The sequence below is a fragment of the Pholcus phalangioides genome, unplaced genomic scaffold (assembly GCF_987345545.1).
Source record: "Pholcus phalangioides strain wild (caught in Gottingen) unplaced genomic scaffold, Ppha-v1.0 ptg000017l_1, whole genome shotgun sequence".
In the NCBI taxonomy this organism is placed as follows: domain Eukaryota; kingdom Metazoa; phylum Arthropoda; class Arachnida; order Araneae; family Pholcidae; genus Pholcus; species Pholcus phalangioides.
This window is the reverse complement of record NW_028301610.1, coordinates 7,310,429-7,332,062: the sequence shown is the minus strand read 5'-3', so window position 1 is coordinate 7,332,062 and position 21,634 is coordinate 7,310,429. Positions and strand designations below refer to the sequence as shown.

Here is a 21,634-nt window from a genome sequence, read left to right as displayed (position 1 = left end):
TATATGTGTTCTTACCTCTACATATCTCATGATCATCTTTCCTTGCATGACCTTTACGACATCTGCATTTCGAATAGCCCTCTTCTTCTGTGCAAACTTCTTTTTTATGAGGCAGGCATTTTGGATCACATAACCCATTCCTACCATTCAAGAAGGGATCTTCACGTGGGTTTACAGATGAAGTGACTACAATTGGAGGTCGAAGAATGTTGTTGTCGAACCTCATGTCTGGTTGAAATTCTCGAAGTCTTGGGTTGGCTGCTCTCAAGTACGTCTCGTTTCTTTGCTTCGATGGAGCACTTTTATTTGAATTGTACTCGTTCGCATGAGCTTCTATGATATCAGTGAACGACGTGCTGTCTGCAGATTCAGGTGGTTCGGCAGGTTTTTCTGTTCCCGCATTGACGATACTATCCTCTATGGTTCCGTGAGAAGATGACAAATCAGAAGAGGTGTCTTTTTCAGACAAAACTAAATTACGAACGGCTGTTGAAGGTAACACCGTACTAGTTCTTACTAGAGTATTTGAGATTTCTGATGGATTCAAAGTTCTATGAATATGAAGTTCTCTGGTTTCTGACGATTCTGGTAAAATTCCGAGAATTGTCTTTTTTCCAATAATCGTAGAAACAAACGTTCTGGGGGGTATAGTTGTTGTGTACATGGATGGTACGGTGAGAGTTGAATCTCTTGTATAGTAGGTTCTAGTCGTTGTAAGAGCGAGTGTCCTTGTTATACTCTCAACACTAGTAATGTATCGAGTGCTTGAAGGTTGGTCAACTACTTTTGGCGCTCGAGCCGGAAAAAATATCGTTGTAGCTCCGCTTGTAGTTCGACTTGCAATTACTTTTCCCTGTTTCGTCAAAATTGTAAAGGGTTTTGATGAGCTTGGGGCTACATACGCTCTTCCTAGAACTTTTGCAGTTTCTGCTATTGATTGACTAGAAAAAGGTTTATCAGTAATTATTCCCTCAGTTTCTTTTGTCAGAGGAGGAGTAGACGAAGAACTAGAACCAAGGAAAACAGTTCTCATTCCACTAACAATGCTTGTTCTAATGGTACCGCCACTGGACTGGGCAGTTTTCTTGACATCAGTGTCCACTTTTTCGGAGAATCTATTACTACTTCTTGTTTCATCTAGTTTCCTCTCATCACGGACTGTACTATCAGTTTTTCTCTCGGATGTGGATGATTTAGTGGGCACAATAAATACAGTTCTTGCTCCTGTAATGACACTCGTTCCAATAACTTTGAGGGTGCTTGAAGGAGACGATGATTCGTGGGTGATACCATCAGCACTCGAAACATTTACTGCTTTTTCTTTGGATGGAACTGATGGTACATAAATTGGTGACGGACCGGCTTCAGAGGATACTGGAATAAATACTGGGTAATCTACATCAATAACACTGTGGTCGGCTGTAGATGATTGTTTTTTTGGTGTTGTTTCAGTGGAATCAATAATAGTGGTGGTTGTTGTTGTTGTTGTTGTGGATTCCACTGAAGATTTCTCTTCCTTATCTTCTTTAATTTCGATTTTGTCTTCGGTTATTAAGGCACTATCGGTTTTGTTTTTCTTTCCCGTAATAAGGCTAACTATATCTTCAATTTTCAGTCCGATGCCTCCATCGAATGCAGTGTTTCCTCCCAATAAATCTGATAGTTCGATGACAGTACCAGGCTTTATTTCGCTAGTGGTTGAAAATGATGCAGTCGAGTGGTTAGCTGGTTTACTTGAAGAACCGGTCATTTCTTCTTGTCCCGAAAATTTAGTGACAAACCCGTCTGTACCCGTTACTGCTGTGATTGTAGCACTTGGTATTAACGTGGTTATAACACCATTACTACCTATTATTTCCGTTGTTTCAGTAATAATACTAGTTGAAGTGACAGGTAAAGACGGATTTGTTTCAACTGACGATGGTGAGGGTAATAGAACATCCGTAAAAAATATCACTGTCGATCCTTCGGTCAGATCCGAAGATGTTTCTGTTTCTATCGTTGTCACAATTGATTTGTCGCTACTTTTCGTTTCGCTGGAACGAGTACTAATTCCTACGAGCGTTTCGGTTACCTCACTTGAACCTACAACAGGGCTATCATAAATATACAGCGTTGAGGATGAAGAATCAAAATCGCTCTCAACACTAGTTTTCAAAATAACATCATAATCATGATATGAACTTTTTTCTGTTTCGGTCACCACTGTGTTCGAAATCGCTATAATTTGATCATTATTGAAATCATCGGTGTAGCTCGGTGTGAATTTTTCACTTACAGTCGCTATTTCAATAATTGTTTCCACTGCCAATGAAGTGGAATTTGTATCTGTACTAGATGGATAACTTGTTGCTGGTGGTGAATCTATAGTGATATACTGTGTGACAACACTCTCGCTCGAAGCAATGACTGGCTCAGCTCCACTGAAGTAAGTTGTGTAGTACGTGAATGTTGTCAAAAATGTTAGCACAGACTCAGCTTTTGTTTCCTTTGTTACTACCGACGTTGGAGTTGGTGTTATTGTAGCTGTGATGATTTCTGGCACAATATGTTCACTGGAAATTACGACACTCTCGTCACCGCTGAACAGCGTAGTGTATAAAGTTAGAGTAGAATAATCAGTAGTTGTAAATATAAACACTGATCTGTCGATTTCGGATACTGCTGATGGTGTGAACTCCGATGAACTTGTAGAGATTGTTTCACTGGGTTTTATCAACGAAGAAGGCACGAATAATGTAACATAGCTGGTCAAAACTTCTTCTTGACTTGCAACAATAGAGCTAGTGCCACTGTAATAGGTGGTGTAAAATGTTAGAGTTGAATATAGAGTGCGAATTGAAGGTACAAGATCAGGGCCATGAGTAACAACTTCTGGGGTTGATGTTTCTGTTGGAGTCTCATATGTTTCCGAAGTCGTGGGTAAAATTGGTGCACTCGACGTCAATGTATGGTATTCAAAAGGTAGAAGATATGAAGAAACAGATTTAGTTGGCACAATTTCTTCAGTTACATATGCTGTAACAACTTCTTCAATCGAAGACAAAAGATGTTCATCACCATTAAACAGCGTGACGTAATGTGTTTGTGTATTCAAAACTTCTCGAGTAGTGTAAGATGGCACGATTTCTGAAGACACTGGAGAAATCTCAACGGAAGAAGGAGCAGCGGCGGTGCTCAGGGTAAATGAACTAGCTGCCGAAGCAGGAACTGTCAAAGTGACTACAGTGGACACGATTTCTTCTATATTTGTAACTAATGTGTCGCCTCCTTGGAATAATGTGACAAAGTTTGTGAACGTTGTGTACAACGTTTGCGTCAAAACAACTGACTGTTCGGAAGTATCATGCACGGCCGTTGAAGAAACAACCATTTCTTCAGTAGAGGGTGTGGGACTTGGTTGAATAGTTTTCGTTATCGTGTAAGTCTCAGTAGCGATTTCGGTCTTCGTGTGAGTCTCTTCGATGGGAGTAACAAACGAACTTGTGTCAGAGAAAAGTGTAGCATAAAACGTGACGGTATTTAATACGGTTTTCGTCGTGACGTATTCACTGGTATCATAAATAGTGATTACACCGTCAGGACTAGGTATATGTGGAGTTTGCAAAGATGTTTCTCTAGTCACTGGCACTGTCACTACGTTAGACACAACTTGTTCCGAACTAGAAATGAATGCATCAGTTCCAGAAAAGAAAGTCGTGAATAAGGTGTAAGTTGTGTAGAATGTTTTAGTATCGTAGAAGAGAGTCTGTGGTACTTCTGACTCTGGCAATAGTGAAGGAGATAATTGAGCTTTTTCCTCGAATTTTGGCGAAAAAATGCCTGCAAAAAAAAAAAAATTTTTTTAATGTAATGATCACATGTACACTGCTGGCCACCCAAATTGCAACACCAAGAAAGACAAGAGATATCGCAACAATATTTATTTTGTAGATAACATGTTGACCAAGCATCAAATGATTAAATTTATAGACTTCTGTGAAGTGTGGTTCCTGCCAAAATCAGTAGCCAGAGTAGCCGCCATTGTTGGAGATCACCGCTGCCACACGCCTCGGCATTGATTCAAAGAGACTTTGGATGTGTTCTTGGGGTACAGCAGACCAAGCAGCTTCCACGCGTTGCCAAAGTTGATCTGGTGTGGCAACTGGGGATGTAATCTGGGTCAATCGTTGAGCAACCATGGACCACATGTTTTCTATCGGCGAAAGATCCGGAGAGCGAGCTGGCCAGGGAAGCAATTCAATCTGGCGATTGACGAAGAACCTTTGGACAATGCGTGCCACGTGTGGTCGCGCATTATCCTGTTGAAATATGACTGTGGGCAAGCCCTGAAGGTAAGGAAGGACAACTGGCTCCAACACCTCGGAGATGTAGCGCTGGCTTTTTAAAGTACCGGCAATGCGTACTAGAGGAGTGCGAGAGTGATATCCAATACCGCCCCATACCATAATACCCGGTGCAGGACCAGTGTGGCGGTGCATAACGCAGCTGTTCAGCATCCTCTCTCCACGGTGTCTCCAGACTCGAATCCGACCATCGTGGTGTTGCAGACAGAAGCGTGACTCGTCAGTAAAGACAATTTCATTCCATTGTGCCGTCCACATCCTTCTTTCATCGCACCATTGGCGGCGGAGACGTCTGTGGTTCTGCGTCAAGGGTAGACGAAGCAATGGACGTCTTGCGGACAGACCACTCTGCTGTAAACGGCGTCGAATGGTACGCGCAGACACTGGATGATGCGGTACAGACTGAATGTGCGGTGCTATGGTTCGTGATGTGGCTGAGCGATCCGCCACTGCCATACGCACAATACGCCTGTCATCACGTGAAGTAGTGCACTGAGGTGGATGCGATCGAACACGTCGGTCCGTCGTACCCTCCTGCATCCAACGATCACATATCCGCATTACAGTTGTTTGGTTTCGTCCAACACGACTACCGATTTCCCTGAAAGATAATCCAAAATCTCGGTAGGCCACTATCCTTCCTCTGTCGAACTCGGATACTTGATCAAAAGATGATCGCTGTTTTCTACGAGGCATAATTGATCGTTTTTTTGAAAAAACCACAAGAAAAACACAATTGCCGTACTTCAAATCGTCGAAATCTCCAAGCCTTAAATAGCGCTTTGAAGTGGCGCGACAGGCGCGCGTGATGTGCGTCTGCGCTGAAATTCTAATCATTTGCATATCTCACCTCCGCTAATGCATGTTGTAAATTTCATATTATTTGCATGCTTCCTTCAGGGTGTTGCATTTACGGTGGCCAGCAGTGTATTTTGACAAAAAATACTTTTAATCAGTGTTTGCTATGAGTTTGGGAGTCATGTAGATAACTGACTTACTTTCAGGCAGTTCCATGGATGATTGAGATCCCGGCTGGCTAATTTCAATGCCCGATGGTGGTAAGCTTTGCGAAGGTATAACATAGGCTCCACTCTGTCCGGTAATTTCGGAATAAGGAATAATTTCAGCGCTATCCGCTATGAATAAAAGTAAAACAATAAAAAAATTCATTCGATGTCATTGCTGCGAAAATTTATTAGTTAGTTTCAATTACATATTACTATTTGGCACAAATATATGTAGAATATCCGTGCATTACAAACTAATTATGAGTCAATAAAAAATATCAACGTACCATAAGTCTCGGTAACGATTCTTGAATTAGTTTCTTCCAAAGTTGTAAATGAGGTCTGGTCTCCATCTAGATACGGGATAGTGTATGTAGTAGTTGTGAAATAAGTGAGTACGATGGTTTGTGATGAAGCAATCGTCGGCGTTTCATATACTGCACTGACTGGATGAGAAACGGTGACTGGAGATGAAGTCGTTACAAGTACGCTTCGGAAACTTGTTTCAAGCCCGAATATGACGGGAACAGTTGTAAGTGTTGTAAATGTTTCGTAAAATACGGTTGTTGATGAAGCCAAACCTGGTGGAATAGCATCTATTGAAGACGGTTTCAACTTGCGACTTATCTTTACTGTAAAAGGTTTCTGTGTTGGTGATACTACCCCCAATGCTCCTGAGATAAAATAGCCAATTCAACACGAGTTATAACAAAATTTCGAACATATATTCATACGTAAATGAAAACTATTCATGCACTAAGGAAGCAAGAGATTTAAACATTTTAGTTTAAACAATTTTCACATACCTGTTCTCGTGACTACGTAGAATCGAGGTCTGCTTGTAATCTCGAATCTTGACGGTAGAACAAATCTTGTATGTGTTCTACTGATGCTTTCACTTGGTGGTCTTCGCACTGTTATCTTTAGCCTTTTACGTGGTGCTACCGACCCTCCATCCTGAGGTGGCTGTTGTTCTTCCAAAAGAAGTTCGTTGTCTCTTCCACTTCCCATGATATGTGCTATCAAATCTTCATCGTGTGGCTCCAGGTAAACCGAACCATGTAGTTCAGAAGCGGGATCCGACGCCATGCTTATTTCTGAAGGTGGTTTATCTCTGAAGTCTACTGGCATTTCAAACGACTCTGATGGGAGACTAGAAATCAGTTTGCGAGATGTCGCAGGACGAACACGCACTCTAACTCCGGGACGAGGAGTAAAAACGCCACTTCTCAAAATGCCAGAGGGTTTATGGATGACTGAAGTAACTCTGACTACTGATTTTGCTTCTTTGAAGGTATTAGTTGCGTCATCTTCATTCGAAAACAATGGGGTGGTTCCTATTGCTGAGCTTGACGACTCATCTCCTCCTATTTGCTCTGTAACCAACGCATGGGAAGGTTGAAGATAGACAGAATCATATACATCATACATGGAGCTTTCGGGAACAACGTTCGGAGTTTCTTCAACTGAGGATGTAGAAGCTGGCATGCTCGTCGTTCTGGTTGGAGTAATGTATTCGAACGGCTTTGTTTTCATAGTGATAATGACATTTTTCAAGCTGTCAAACTGGACCAAAGTCTTCAATTTTAGATTCACTTCTGTAGTAGTTCCTTTAACTTCCCTAGATCCTAATTTTACTTTTCTCTCCGGTCCCACTGTTAAAAACCCTTGACTGTCAATAGAGCTTCCAATATTTGCGGTTAAAAGTTGACTTGTGTCCGTAGCAGCTGTAGCAGCACTCTTCATGGTTTCTGATCTTGCAGATTCCCTCGTGTTTGCTCCATCATAAAATGTGTATAAGTATGTAAATAAAGTGTAAAAAGTTTTTGGATTTTGAACTATTTCATTTAGATCAGAGGTTTCGAGTTTCACAGGCGTTTCAGTGAAAGTCTCTAAAGAGGAAGTTTCAAAAGGTTCATATTGTGTCTTTAGTTTATCTTCTTGGCTAAGAAGTTTATATACGTCACTATTATAAATATTTTGTCTCGATGCAAGATTCACAATAGTCGTTGTATCGCCTAATATTCGAGATGCCAAGTGAACAATTCTGTTACCATCAGTAGGCACTATCTGGCCTCCATTAGTCTTGAAAATGCTTAGAAGACTGGGATTTATAGATTGTTCAATCACATTAGAAAATGGGGCTTCTCTACTTGCATAATTAATATCTGTTCCATGAACAAAAGTAGTAAAATAGGTCAAAGTAGTGTAATAAGTAATTGGATACACCTGAGTTGACAGCATCCCGTTCCTTCGCTTCGTTGATGTTTCTTCTTCACCTGTGCGTTCATTCAAATCTTTTTCAGAATCATTAGAGATGTCTTTAGGATTAATCACCAAATTGTTTTCTTCGTCTTCAATTATGGGTGACACAGGACCCCTTGCTTGCAGTGAAGTGGAAGGTGAATCCACACTTGGCTTAGTTATTACGAGTCGTCTTCGTTGTCCAGTAGTTGTTCCTTGCCCACCAACTGGTCTTCGTAAACGTATGATTTTTCTTGGAGGATTCCGCTCCACTGGCCTTTCGTTACCGTTCCTATTCAGTCGAGCAGATTCATTTTCTTCTTCTGTGGGAAAAACTTCGGTTGTTTTCTCACTTTCGTTTGGAACAGTGGTCGTGATACCGCCAGCAATATCGTCTGTCACTGAGGCTGATAGCGCTGAAGTCTTCGTTCTTCTTATTAACAATGGTCTCCGTGATCCACTGATTCCTTCTAAATCATACGAAGGCCTTATTCTTCTTCTAATTGTTGTGCGCCGGTTACTGTTTGTTTCTTCATTTGGCACTGGTATTGAATCTACAAGAAGAGGCCTCGAATCACTAACTGAAGGCAGTGCGCGGACGAAAACTTCAACAGGTGGCTTTTCTGTGGTAAAATCTCTCTTCTCAGTATTTTGCAATCGGGACACTCCAGACGTACCAAGCAATTCATTTTCTAAATAATCTGGCGAAGCAGTATTCACCAATGGAACATTTCGTGTTCGCGTGGCTCTACGAATCACGCCGTTTTGAGGTAATCCAGGTGAGAGTACTCTGGTTAATCTTAGTCTTCTTAATGATTGAGTAGGCGAAAAGTCATCAAAGTTTCTTTCGACATTTCTTTCTGGAACAAAATATCTCGTATCACCGGCATCTCTATTTATGTGACGTGGTGGATTGAATTCGTAACCAAGAGGAGCGAAGTTGGAATTTGAAGAAGGTCCTAAGATAACGTGCGGTTGATTTCGAACAGCACCTGGCAATCCTAATGCGGGTTGGAAGAACGAACTTACTTCTGGTTGGTCACGTATCGAGCTCTCTGAGTGAGAATGTCCATGCAATGGTTGTATATTATCTGGTCTCCTATTGAGGCCTATGTCAGGACGTAATCTTCTATAGCTTGGATTTTCAGGACTATAATAACCATCTTCAAAATTTCTGGAATTGTGCAACCGGGGATCAACTGCTGTTGGTCTTAGTATTTGAGGTGGTGGTCTACGAATTCTAGTGAAATCTCTTTGGGGCCTCAAATCTTCAGGATCTTCAGGAATGAACTGTTGCAGTTTCCTAAAACTGTATCTGGAGTTTAACCCATAATCATCTTCAGGATTTATATGGATATCTTCGGGCACAGATTTTCTTGCAGAAGTTACTGTCGCTCTCTGCTCATAGATTTCTGTTAATGGTCCCTTAGAAATCGTTGTCACATCTAAACTTTTTAAATTTAAGGAAGGAGTGTTACTTGAAGACAGCAATGTGGTACTCATATCAGACATGTCATTTATTTCTTGCAAACCAGAACTCAATAATTTGTCATAATGCGTAACTATATCGACATCGTATGATGGTTCCAGTTTGTTCAGGTGATCAATTACACCATCAGTATTTTCTGGGTTCCAAATAGCTGTTTCCATGACAGAACTTTGGAGACTTCTGGCTACTTTCGTATGGAAAACTGGCTGTTGATATAAAGGAACGGTGACAGTGGTTACCACTGGTTTGAGGTTTCCGTGTTCCCCGGTAACGTATAAAGTCAATAGAGTTGTTAGAGGCTGAAAAGCAAAGTATGGTTGCGGGATGAACGGAGCTGCTGATGGCACTTGTGGCACGTGAATACTTGGGGTCTGAACTACAGTAGACTGAGCAGTCGATGTTGTCGTCAACGTGCTGAGAATAGTTCTTCCTCTCAAAATAATTGGCACGATAGTGGTAGATGTTACAATTTGTGTGGCAACAGAGGTTCGTAAGCCGAAATCTGGATTCTGAGGTGGTATTTGTGGAAAAAACGGTGGTTGAAATTGCTGGGGATAGGCTGTAGCAGTGGGTGCATCAGGTGTTATGGTACTGTATACCGTTGATAATGTAGTTAAAACCTGGACGTCTGTTATTGTGTCTGTTCTGGTACTAAAGCCTATTTTAATGGGTACAAGCTTTACAGAGGCAAGGGATGTTGTTGTTATTACGACTTCAGTAATAGTGGTATGTAAGTTTTCATATCCATCAGGATAACCAACTCTGGAATAGTAAAGAGTTTTTGTTAAACCATCACTTACAACAGTAGAATATTGTGAAGGGTTTATAATACTCGTATCTAAAGCAGTTGTTGTCAGAGTTGCATATGAGGTTCTAAAGCCGTGATATATGGGTAAAGTCTTAACAGTTGTTACGACAGAAGTCACTGTCAGATGTGGTTTCACTGAAGTAGTGGCGATTATTTCGGTAGTCTTTGACGGCCGTCTGGTTCTTGGATTGTAAGAGGGCCTCCTATTTCGATTACTACCACGAATTCTGTTCAAAGGCTGTAGAGACTCATCTTCATCGTCCTTTGAAACAGAGTTCACGGATGCTTTTGATGATGCAGACCTATTTCTGTTATAGCGATTTTGGGAGGATTTTCTGGAATTAGATCGGTATCTATTGTATCGGTAATCCGGTGTAGTTGTATCAAAATCATCGTTCTCTATGTCTTCATCTTCTCTGTTTCTGAACGAGCCCCGCTTATTTGATGCACTCCTTCTTTCTCCAAATGTTCTCCGAGAAGTTGGACGTCTTGTGAAACGAACATTTCTGTGACGGTTATCATTTTCACTTTTTTCGTAGATTTCATCATAATCATCGAAATCATCATCCTCAGTAGTATTTTCGTCATAATCAGGATGCTTAGGTGCACGAGTAGGTGTAGGACTGGAAGTTGATCTTCCAAAGAAACGACGATTTCTTCCCAAATTCAGGGATCTGGATGGTTGAGTTGTTGACCGTGCATGAGGCTGGTAACGTCCATTCCCGAACTGTTTCCTTCTGCCAGGTAAAGCTTGCGGTGTTGCCGTAGTAACCACTGCTTCGCTAGCTTCAATATCTCCATCGTTATCTCCCTGTTCTTCATCGTTATCCTCTTCATCAAAATCACTATTTCCTTCGTTTCCTCCACGTTGGCCAAATGTATTCCTGGTTCGACTGGGTCTTCTAAATTGAATTGTATAGCTTGATCGTGTTGATGAACGAATAGGGCTGCTGAAAGTTGGTCTTCCTCTACCCGTGAAAGGCCTTATTCTTACAGATGGCAGTGTCTCACTATCTGTTTTTGTAGAGCTTGATTTCAATTGTTTGGTCGGTGTGATGGGCACTGATAATTCGTCGTACAGTGAATCATCATAATCATAGTCTTTCTTGTGCGAAGCTTTCCTGTAATTCACAGCGTTTATAGTATGATCTGCGTTACCCCCTCGTGCTCCTCTGTATCGGGATGCCAACGCATGTTCGTTGAATTTTTCATCAAAATCGTCATAGTTATCTTCGAAATCATAATCTTCGTAATCTTTGCCGTATGTTGATTCTCTTGTTGGAGGAATTTTTGGCTTGCGAACACTAGAAACGCTACTTTCTCTGTTACTAATATCGGTCATAAGTTTCGATACTGGAGTGCCTTTTAATTTTGAGTTGCTCAAATCATCGAAACCATCGTTATTTTCTTCGAAATCAGCTAATGGTAGACTAGTGGTTTCTTCTTTTGGAATAGAATCTTTCATGTTCTGAGTTGATGGCTGTAATGTTGTAGCAATTTCCGACGATATTTCCAAATTCTTTGAAGTTTTATCTAATTCCAGAAAAGATGGCGTCGATAGCACAGATGCAGATTGATCTGTAATGGATTTGACGGTGTTGCTGGTAAGAACAGCTAGCAGTGAAAGCGACGGTGTATTTGCATAATTATTTTCCAAACCATTTTCGAAATAAACTGATGGGGTTAGCATACTTCGATGTGGTTGACTCAAGAGAACGTCCTGTGCATCTGGACTATTTTCATTATCAACTTGGTTCACTTTTGCAGTATCCAAGTAATCTTTGTCTCGAGCAATATTCAATGCTCCAAGTTCTTCAGTTCTCAAGTTGTAATTGTCATTGCTAAAAGATGATGAGACCAAATCAATTTTCGTGTCAATGGATGAGCTCAGTTCTTGAGGTGCATCATAATTAACACTAGTTACCGATTCAGTTTCAGTGTTTTTGTCGATAGATGGGGTCACTACCGTGGATGTGCTACGTGCAATATGAGCATAGAATCCATTGAGTCTGGTGCCATATATTTCGGTGGTATGTAGAGTAAGAAGTCCATTGTTATATTCACTGCTCGTAATGGCAGATACTAAACCCACACTTGATGTTAAACTTTGTATACTACTTGAAGTAGGCTTTATGATGTTTGATGTACTACGAGCTACATGCGCGAAATATCCGTTGATAGATGTGCCGTATACTTCTCGGGTGTGCAAGGTTGTTGTACCCTTATTTACCTCGGTTCGTACCTCCGATGAAATCAGTGTTTCTGCGACTGATTTTTCTGCTTCAATGACTGGAACAACAGTAGACCCTAATGGTAGAACGGTTGAAGTGCGCTTTGCTATATGCGCATAATAGCTACCAACAAATGTACCATATATTTCAGTTACATGACGAGTCGTTGTCCCTAAATTCACTTCTGTTCTAACTTGAGAAGATACAAGTCCCGTTTTCCTAGTTGCGTCCTTGTTGTCTGTTGAGGATTCAGCAGAACTTTGCTTTACAGGGGGTTGAATAACGGTTGATGTCGGTCTCGCAATATGAGCGTATGCGTTTCCTATATAAGTGCCATATATTTCGTTGAAGTGAATCGTTGTGGTACCATTGAGTACAGAACTTCGAACAATTGTCGTGGATAGTAGCCCGGTTTTCTGAGATAAAGTTGATGATATTTTGCTCTCACTTTGAACGAGGGGTTTGATTTCCGTTGACGTTTTCGCAATTTGAGCGTATAGGTCCCCGATATATGTACCATATACATCAGTTCTATATATAGTTGCTGTGTTGTCGTTCACTATGCTTCTCAGCATAGACGAAACCAAGCCTAATGGTTGCGACGTTGGCGTTGGAAGACTAGGTGTTACAACTCGCGATGTTGTTTGGATTTGATGAGCATATTGTTGTCCAACATATGTTCCAAAGACGTTTGTTATGTATTGAGTAGTACGACCAGCCACGTCAACGAAATCAGAAATGAATGATGATAATAATCCTAACTTATGTATGGAGTTTTCTGTGTCGTAATTGCTGCCAGGATTGCTTTGAGAACTGATATGAGTATGAACGTTTTCAGTTGGCTGAATTGTTGCTTTTGTTCTTGGTGCATATACATCAGAATGTGTAGATGCAATGTGTGCATAATACCCATTCACAAATGTGCCATATATTTCAGTTGTATAAACGGTTGTTGATCCATCATTTATGTCTGATCTAATCGTCGATGATATTAGTCCTGTTGAATAAGAATTTTTCACGGTAGTTGGCTGAATAGTTGAAGTTGTAGTTTGTGCTATATGTGCGTAGATATCTCCAACATACGTACCGTACACATTTGTGGTATGTAATACAGTTGTATCGTCGTTCACTGAAGTTTTGATAATTGATGAGAGTAATCCTAGTTTGTGCGCATTTTTTGATACGCTGTTAGGAACTTCTATTTTTTTGCTATGCGAAATATTATCCATTGTAGGAGTCCGACTTGAAGCAAGGATTTCAGTATTTATATCCGAATACACACGAACTTTGCTTTGAACCACTTGAGCATAAGCACCGTTGATATATGTTCCATGGATCTCTGTAGCGTAAATTGTTGTTGTACCATCGTTCACTGCTCTGGCCTCTACAGATCTCAATAACCCAACAGGTTGATTTTGTGATTTTCCATGAGTTGACTCAACCGAGACCAAGTCGTTATTAGCAGGACTGAGTGTGGACTCTTTTTCAACTTTGTCAACTTCATCATACGTACTCAACAGCTTTCTTTTCATTAATGGATTTTTATGATTCTCTGAGATGTCCACAAATCTTTTCTTTCTTTCTGATGAGGGGTGTGAAGACTCTGTGGTGAGTAAAATACTAGGCCGCCTTAGTCTTCGTATAGGAAAAGTTCTATTCAGTGGGGGAGATGGCCGACGTGATATTAGCCGTGTAGTATTCCTTCTGTTGAAAAGTAAATTCGTTCTTGTAGGAGCTTTTGTAGTAGTTCTCACTGAAGGTGTCGAAGTAGTTGGAGTTGTTGAACGTACAATCGGCCGGGGACGATAAACTGGCCGGTTTCTCCGTCTACCAAATATACTTTTCCTCGTAGTGGTTGGGATAGGAGTGGTTTCTATTTCATCCGTTGCATCAGAAAGTGTGCTTCCATTGTAATTTGATGTTGGTAGAGTCATTTCTGTGGTCAGGCGTGAACTTGAATCCGAACCATCTTCAGTTTCATTACTAATATTATCAGCAACTGTTTCTGGAGGTGTTTTTGTGACTGAATCGTCTTTGATTTTATCCTTAGATAGCTGGATGTTTTCTTCGTCTTTAGTTACACCAGTGATCTCCGCTTTCTCATTCGAAATTGCTTGTATGGTAGTCGCCGTCAGCGAATTTTCCATTGGGCTGGAAAGTTTGTTTTCAGTCGACTCAAACGTTGTTCTGTCCGGTGTTGAAGAATGTGATATCTGCGTCCTTGCGCTTGTCAAACTTATTTCTTTGCTGTGTACAGTTTCTGATGGTTTATAAAATTCATTAACATGTTGTGCAGAATTGATAGGGGCAGCGTCTGTCGTTGCTATGTCTCTAACAGGCGATTTAATAACGTTAGTTATTGTCTGATACCTTGTATTTATTATCGGACTGCCGCCGTGGAATCTTGTTGTGTAGTATGTGTGGGTTGTATATACTGTATGAGGGAAATAAGTAGGGGAATTCACTAATAATAATGGCGTTTTTATGTATTGCGGACTTGTCCCAGAGTCTTGTGCTTGTATACCTGAAGATTCCTTGTTCAAAAATGAGTCTTTATCGTCAGCCATTTCAATTTTGTCATTTTCTTTTAGGGTGGAAGTTTCCCGTGTTACATAGCGATTTTCTGCTGGTGTAGGTTCTATACTTCTCTCACGAAACTCATCTTCTGCTTCATCCAAATCCGCTCTTGTTGCTCTTGCTAAGTGTTTTTGGTTTACGGAAGTACTGATGACATTCGTAACAGTTTCTAATCTTGTTTCTGTAACGGGTTTGTTATCCGAAAAAAGTGTAGTATAATATGTATATGTTGTGAAAAAGGTGAGGGATGAAGGTTGTAAAAGAGATGAAGGATGTAAGTTGATCATTGATTCTGGGGACACCACATGAGTTTTCGTAACAACAGTACTTTCCCCGTTCGTTACCGAAGTCGTGTAATAAGTGTACGTTGTTAAAAATTTCTTTGTCGGTGAAAATGAAATGTCACTGCTTGTGAGTGAAACAACTGGCAGTGTCCCACTAGGATCAACCTCTTTGACTGAAGGTGCCACGTCATAGGTAATGATGATTTTGCTCCCTGTTGAAATTAGCGGTGTACTATTTGGCAGATGCGCTGTGTAATATGTGAATAGAGTATGGAATTTATCGTTTTGTGGAGCATTTTCATTTGGTTCGCTGCCACTTGGGGAAGATATGCCATGTATAAGAGATGAAGATCGAGATGTCTTGTCATTCAGTGTCACAATATTAGTAATAGTCTCTAATCTGCTGGATATGATGAGTTTATCTTCGTTCAGTAGAGTTGTGTAATAAGTGTAGATAGTAGAATACGTCTCGACTGTTGGTGATGGTTTTATGGTAGATGATGCCATGGATTTTGTACTGGATGGTGGAAGAGGTGAGATGGCTACAATATCTGTAAGCGTGCTGTAGACCGTACTAACAGATGGCGTTCTAGCATTGTGAAGAGTGTAATAAGATGTCAGAGTTGTATAATACGTTGCAAATGCACGCATAAAAGAATTAAGGGACTCTGTAGCTTCTGTGTTAGTTTCAGTAGCAATATTTGACACAGTTTTTTCCCTGCTAGACACAACTGGTTCTCCGTTACGCAAAAATGTCGTAAAATAAGTGTAAGTCGTGAAATACGTTTTAATAACTGGAGTAGGTGTCATTACTACTTCTGCTTCGGTTGATATTTTTGTTGGAGAACCGTGAATAATGTTTGTAACTGTTTCTTTTCTGGTATTGATCTGCGTTGTACCATGTCTAAGTAATGTCGTGTAATAAGTGTAAGTTGTATAAAGTGTAGTTTTTAATGACGTATCAGCAAGTGGTTTTGTATTTGAACTAACATGATTTGTTTCGAGAATTTTCTTTTCCCCAGCAATACTAGAAACGACTTCCTCTCTACTGGATACTATTGGGCTACCACCTTTAAGGTAGGTTGTATAATATGTGAATGTTGTGTAATACGTTGTGGGCAAGTGGTTTGCATCACTTTTGGTTATTGTGGATGGATCTAGATCCTGGGACGAAAGTAAGGTTTCATCAGTCTTTTGTTCTGCAGATCCACGTTCAATTTTTGATGTACTATGTATACTTGTAGCCACAGAAGTTGTTCCATCTTTTAAATAGGTTTTGAAGTAGGTTAATGTCGTATAGTACGTCGTAGGCTGGTCTTTCTGGCCTTCAACCGTAGATATTGTTTCTGTAGGTAAAATGGTAGTTTTACTTGGTATCGACTCGGTTGAACCGTACTTTATGTTTGATACAGTCTGTAACCGAGTGCTTATGGAAGTAGTGCCATCTTTGTGGAATGTCGTAAGATAAGTGAAAGTAGTAAAAAACGTAGTGGGACGAATATCATTTTCTACACTTGTCGGTGTGACACTCAGATGCGAGTCAACTGATTGTGTTGGTCTTACGACTTGTGATATCACACTTTCCTTTGATGAAACGGTGGAACTGCCATCGAGAAAGAGAGTCGTTAGATACGTTAGAGTGGTGTAATAAGTCGTTTCTTGGGCATAACCATGACTTGGCAAGGTTTTTTCAAAGCTTTCAGTGAGTTCTTTTGCAAATTTTGCTATTTCACCATCCTTTTCTTGATGGTCGTTTCCCCTATGTATACGAGATAGATTTCCTTCTTCATCTGTTATCCGCGTTTTGTCTTCATTTATGGACGTAGTAGAATAATGTGATGTTGGGTTTGTCGTCACTGGAAATGATTCAGATGGTGATAACTGAGGCAAATTTGTAACAAAATCACCAATTTCACTAGAATGTATTAAGTTTTCATTATTTACTGTTTTTTCTGCCTTCGATATCAATTCAGTGTCTGCACTTTCCTTCGCGGAGTCTTTCCCATTGTTTGATGGATGTGAATCTTCTTGAAGTAAGACTTCATTTTTATCCTCCTTGAGATTTTCTTTTGCCACAGTAGTTGGTGTAGGAGAAATGAGATTATCCGGCACAATCTCCTTATGTTCGTTCCCTGCACTGCGCCCCATAAACTTGCTGTCCTCACTATCAACTGCGTTATTATACTCCGGAAAGTCTTCATCAGCAACTAAAGCAGCAGATGATGGTGCGATGTTGATTGCACTAACAGCGGTTATTGATTTCGTTTCTGCGGGTAAGATGAATCCATCAGTAAGAATGCTCAGAGCACCGAAAGAAGTAACTTCTTCGGTGCGATGACTAGATGACTCTTTTATAATTGCAGAATTGTTCCCGCTTTCATAATCATTCATTCCACTCGCTACTGATGAGTCTGGAAAGAAGAATCCTTCAGTCAAAATACTTCTGGTAGAATCACCTTGCTGTTCTTCATGTGACGAAGAACTGTCAGGATTGTCCGTCGCAACATGCACTCCCGTTTCTCTGTCTAGTTCTCCGATAGTCGCTAGTGACGTTGTCAACACAGATGGATTAGAATCGGTGATTTTATCAGACACTGATGTTCCTAAATCTGTAGGCATCATCACACTTTTATGATTTTCATTTGAGTTTGAAAAAAGCGTTTCGGCATTTCCATCGGATGACATACGTGAATTCTCCGTCGAATCGCTGCCAGTTGGTATATGCGATGCTTCATCACTGACTATGTTCATAGATCGTAATGATTTGCTGATCGGTGAATAATCATCGACACTACCACTAGAAACAGAGAAAGGTAATATAAAACCAGATGTGAGTATTTCGTGCATATTGCTCAGAGATGGAGTCTCAGTTCGAACTGATGTCGCTTGGGATTCGAAGAAGTCCTTACCGAACGATGAGGCTATGTTATCTTTATTTGTGATTTTTGAAGCTTCCTCATAATTTAGACTCGAATCAATCTGTGTCATCTTTATTCCGTCGAATTGAGATTCCTCCGGAGAATCAGTCTTGTCAATAGTGTAAAAAATGCTCGATGTACTTTCAATTATATGAGCATAGTTTCCGTCGATATAAGTGCCATAAATTAGTGTTGTCCAGTGAGTGGTCATTTGATCAAGTACTTCTGTTCCGGTCAATGAGCTAACCAACCCAGTAGGCTGATCGTTATATTCATTTTCGCTTCTCATTGAACCATCAGAAATTTCACTCACATCGAGTCTCATATGACTTCCATCGATGTCCTTCGCACGTCCAATGTCCAACCGAAAGTTGCCATGAGGAAGTATAGATTTTTCTTCTTCTGCTCGATAGATTGTAGCCAGATTCAATGGCAAAATTTCAGCGACTTTGGTTTCGTGTTCTACTTTTGGTAATCGCTTTCTTATCTCTGAAGTTTGCTTTGTCGTTACTGTAGAAGTGAACATTGTTTTTTGAATTTCAACCGGCTCCTTGACGGTAGATGTGAACATACTCATAAGAGACACAAACTCTCGAGTATTCGTGCTAAACTTAGGTTCTTTGAGCATGTCTTCATCCGAAATAAAAGACGGTTGTTCTACAGCTTCACTTTTCGTCAAAAAAGGAAGTCCAGTTGCTACTTTGTTTAAACTTATTCTTGGAGTAAATGTCCTTGGTTGCATGGAGGCTGGCATGAAAACATAATTTGTGCCTGATATCTTAGTACTGAACTGCGCAAAACCGAGTAGGGTTATTGTACTTTCTTTTCCCGCAGAGGTATCCTTATCACTTGATGGAATAAGTTGTTCTGGCACTAAACCCCCAGTTGAGCCGATGGACGTTCCAGCATGAGCATCATAATAAGCATCATAAATCGGTCCATATAAACCCACTGTTCTGGTAATTCGTTTGTCACTGACTGTATTGGAGAATGTCTTTGTTGGCTTCAAAAAATCTATATTGTTCCTTGCACCATGAGAGGACAGGTTGCTTTCATCCAAATCTTTTATATCATAATAAGCATGCTCAAGATTAGAGTCATAATCAGTTATTTCTATATTGTCCTTATGCCCAGGAAAAATAAAATGATCTGTTATAACCGAAGTTCTAGCACGTGGTGGAATTCGCCTACCAACTACTGCCGAAGGATTGTACAATCTACCAATTCGGCTTGCGCTGGATTTTGCCGCAGAGTGGGTTGGTAAGCTGCGCTCACGTCCATCTCGGTAAACACTATTTGCTGTTGGTTTGATGTATTTTGTTATTGCGATGGGTCTGTTTGAAGTGAATTCAACTCTTTTACTTGAGTGTAGAAGAGGCTTTTCCTCGATTGATCCATCTTTCTGCACATTACCATGAGTTGGGTCTCCAGCGATTTCACTCTTCTGGTCAGAAGTAATTGATGCATCCACACGTTCCGGCTGGAGAGCTTCTAAATTGCTAGCATCAGCTTCTCGTCGAGTGGTCGTCATCATTTGTGGATCGGACGAGCTTAATGAGGATATCAGTTCATTCACCGCTGTTAGGTACACCTATAAAAAAAGCTCATTAAATATAAACATTCAGAAAGAAAAGATTTTCAAATTATTCAAAACTACACATATACACAGGAATAGTTTAAATTTTTTGAGTTAAACAGAAACTGCTTTAGAGTTTCGTGTATGTTTAAACAAATAAATATTGTTATGCAAATTTCCACCGAGGATCACTAATCGCGTCTCGTTGTGACTAAATACTTCATTTCGTTAAAAATACAAAATCTAATTTGCTAAATTACGAGTATCTGCTTGCAATTGTCAACAACGGATCAAATCAACACCTACTAGACAATGAAAACTCTCTAGTGGGTGTTGGAAAAAAATCAACTATGTTTACTTCATATTTGGCTACAAATGCCTTCTTGGCTGATTTACAAAGTTGCTACAATTAATTAAAAGCAAGTAGAATCATTACAGACTTCGGTTATTTGGCTTTTCTTCAGAAACAAACAAAATATCGGATCACAACAAATCGGAATGAGAAATAAAAATCTTCAACTAATTTTAAACGTTGTATCCTGGAAAGACACATATGCTGAAATATTTACTTTAACTAAATGATAATTAAAATTTTTTGGCCCATACTTCATAAATCCACCTTATAAGTATCTGAGAAAATATCATCTAAACTTTGTTATGTGCAGGGCCGGATTAAGGCGCTTGAGGCCTTAAGCACTTAAGTAATTCGGTGCCCTCCCTCCCCCCCCCCCCACATTATCGAATCTATCAATTGAAAAAAAGCCAATTTGGAGGTTTTGATGTGAATACATTCCTTGTGATTTGAATCGCATGGTAAGTAATGACATAATTAAATTGGTATGATCAGATTTGTCTGAAATAACTAACAGACGATACCAATGTTATCTATATGCATTTCGTACCTTTCGAGATATAGCGTAAAACAATTTCGTTAGGAAAGTGGACCGCGAGCCTGGTGTCCAGACCAGAGAAGAGGTATTGAAACCAGAGGGGTATCTCATTGGATTTGCTTTAATGAGATCTACCCGCAGACATCAAAATCACTGATATATACTAAATACTTCTTGAGATATGAACGTTTAAATTATTTCGTTTTCGAAAAGTTTCGCAACTCTTTGCGAATGCACCCAGTATCGTCAAATGATTTAAAAGACGTATTCACCTAAAAAAACACGTTGGATGAAATGTTATATTAAAGAAGTAAATAATATCTAAGGCAGAATATTTCTAAGCACACAGTTCATTTATTTGAAAGGTCCCAAATTTTTATTTCATGTTTTCGAAAAAGACAGACCTCCGATTTTTATCTTTTGTTTCTGTCCAGTGTTTCCCAAAGTGGGTGATGGAATGATCCAGGGAGGCGATAGAAGCTACGTATTTAACATAGTATCCTATGAGTTCACTTGATTTAGGGGGCGATGAAAGAAAAAATTTCTGAAGAAGGGGACGATGAAATGAAAAGGTTGGAAACTATGCTCTAGTCTTTTAAAAGCATTCCAAGATATTTTCTCCCATTGACTGCTTTATAGAATTTCCCGAACCGGCTTCAGAAGGAACCACAGAACTGGCATAGCCATAATATTATCTACAGGTACCTTATTTTTGGTTAATCACCATCATTGGGTACCTTTTTCTTCTGATACATTTTCGAGTTCGTTTGCAATCTAGATCTGGTAGCATTTCTCTTTTGCTTCTACAATGGATCAAATGACACACAGACGATCTTATTACCTATAAAGATCTGCTCACGTTATATATATAAGGTCGTCCTTATTCAATTAAAACAGTTTTCCAAACTTATTATTCCATCGCCCCCTTCTTCAGAAATTTTTTAGTCTCATCACCCCCCCCCCCCCAACTCAATCGAACCCATAGGATTCTATGTTATACCCATTGCTTCTATCGCCCACCAGGGGGCGATACCTTTCGAGGGATCACAAGGAATCTTTCCAGAGGAATTTTGAGTAATTAACCTTCAAATAAACAGAAATTGATTTAATAACACACAAAGGTATTTTCTTCCGATATTCTAATTTTTTGTACAAAAATATTTTAAATTTTTCAATCATCTTTTTTTGGGGGAGGGGGAACGGGCCTCCTAAGCCGTTACCTGCATAAGCTGGTCTATGATGGTGATAAAAATACTCTGACCTT

At 40.0% G+C, this 21,634-nt stretch overlaps 1 protein-coding gene across 1 annotated transcript in view; it reads right to left on the bottom strand.

Moving 5' to 3' along the window:
* The window catches only part of LOC149072174 (uncharacterized), a 99,829-nt gene that overhangs the window by 7,987 nt on the left and 70,208 nt on the right, over positions 1–21,634 (bottom strand). The window contains exons 7-10 of the mRNA XM_089247146.1: positions 6,160–19,495; positions 5,641–6,027; positions 5,345–5,482; positions 16–3,822 (exon numbers count right to left, since the gene is read on the bottom strand). Coding sequence (XP_089103272.1) covers positions 16–3,822; positions 5,345–5,482; positions 5,641–6,027; positions 6,160–19,495 — 17,668 coding nt within the window. The remainder of the gene's footprint in view (positions 1–15; positions 3,823–5,344; positions 5,483–5,640; positions 6,028–6,159; positions 19,496–21,634) is intronic.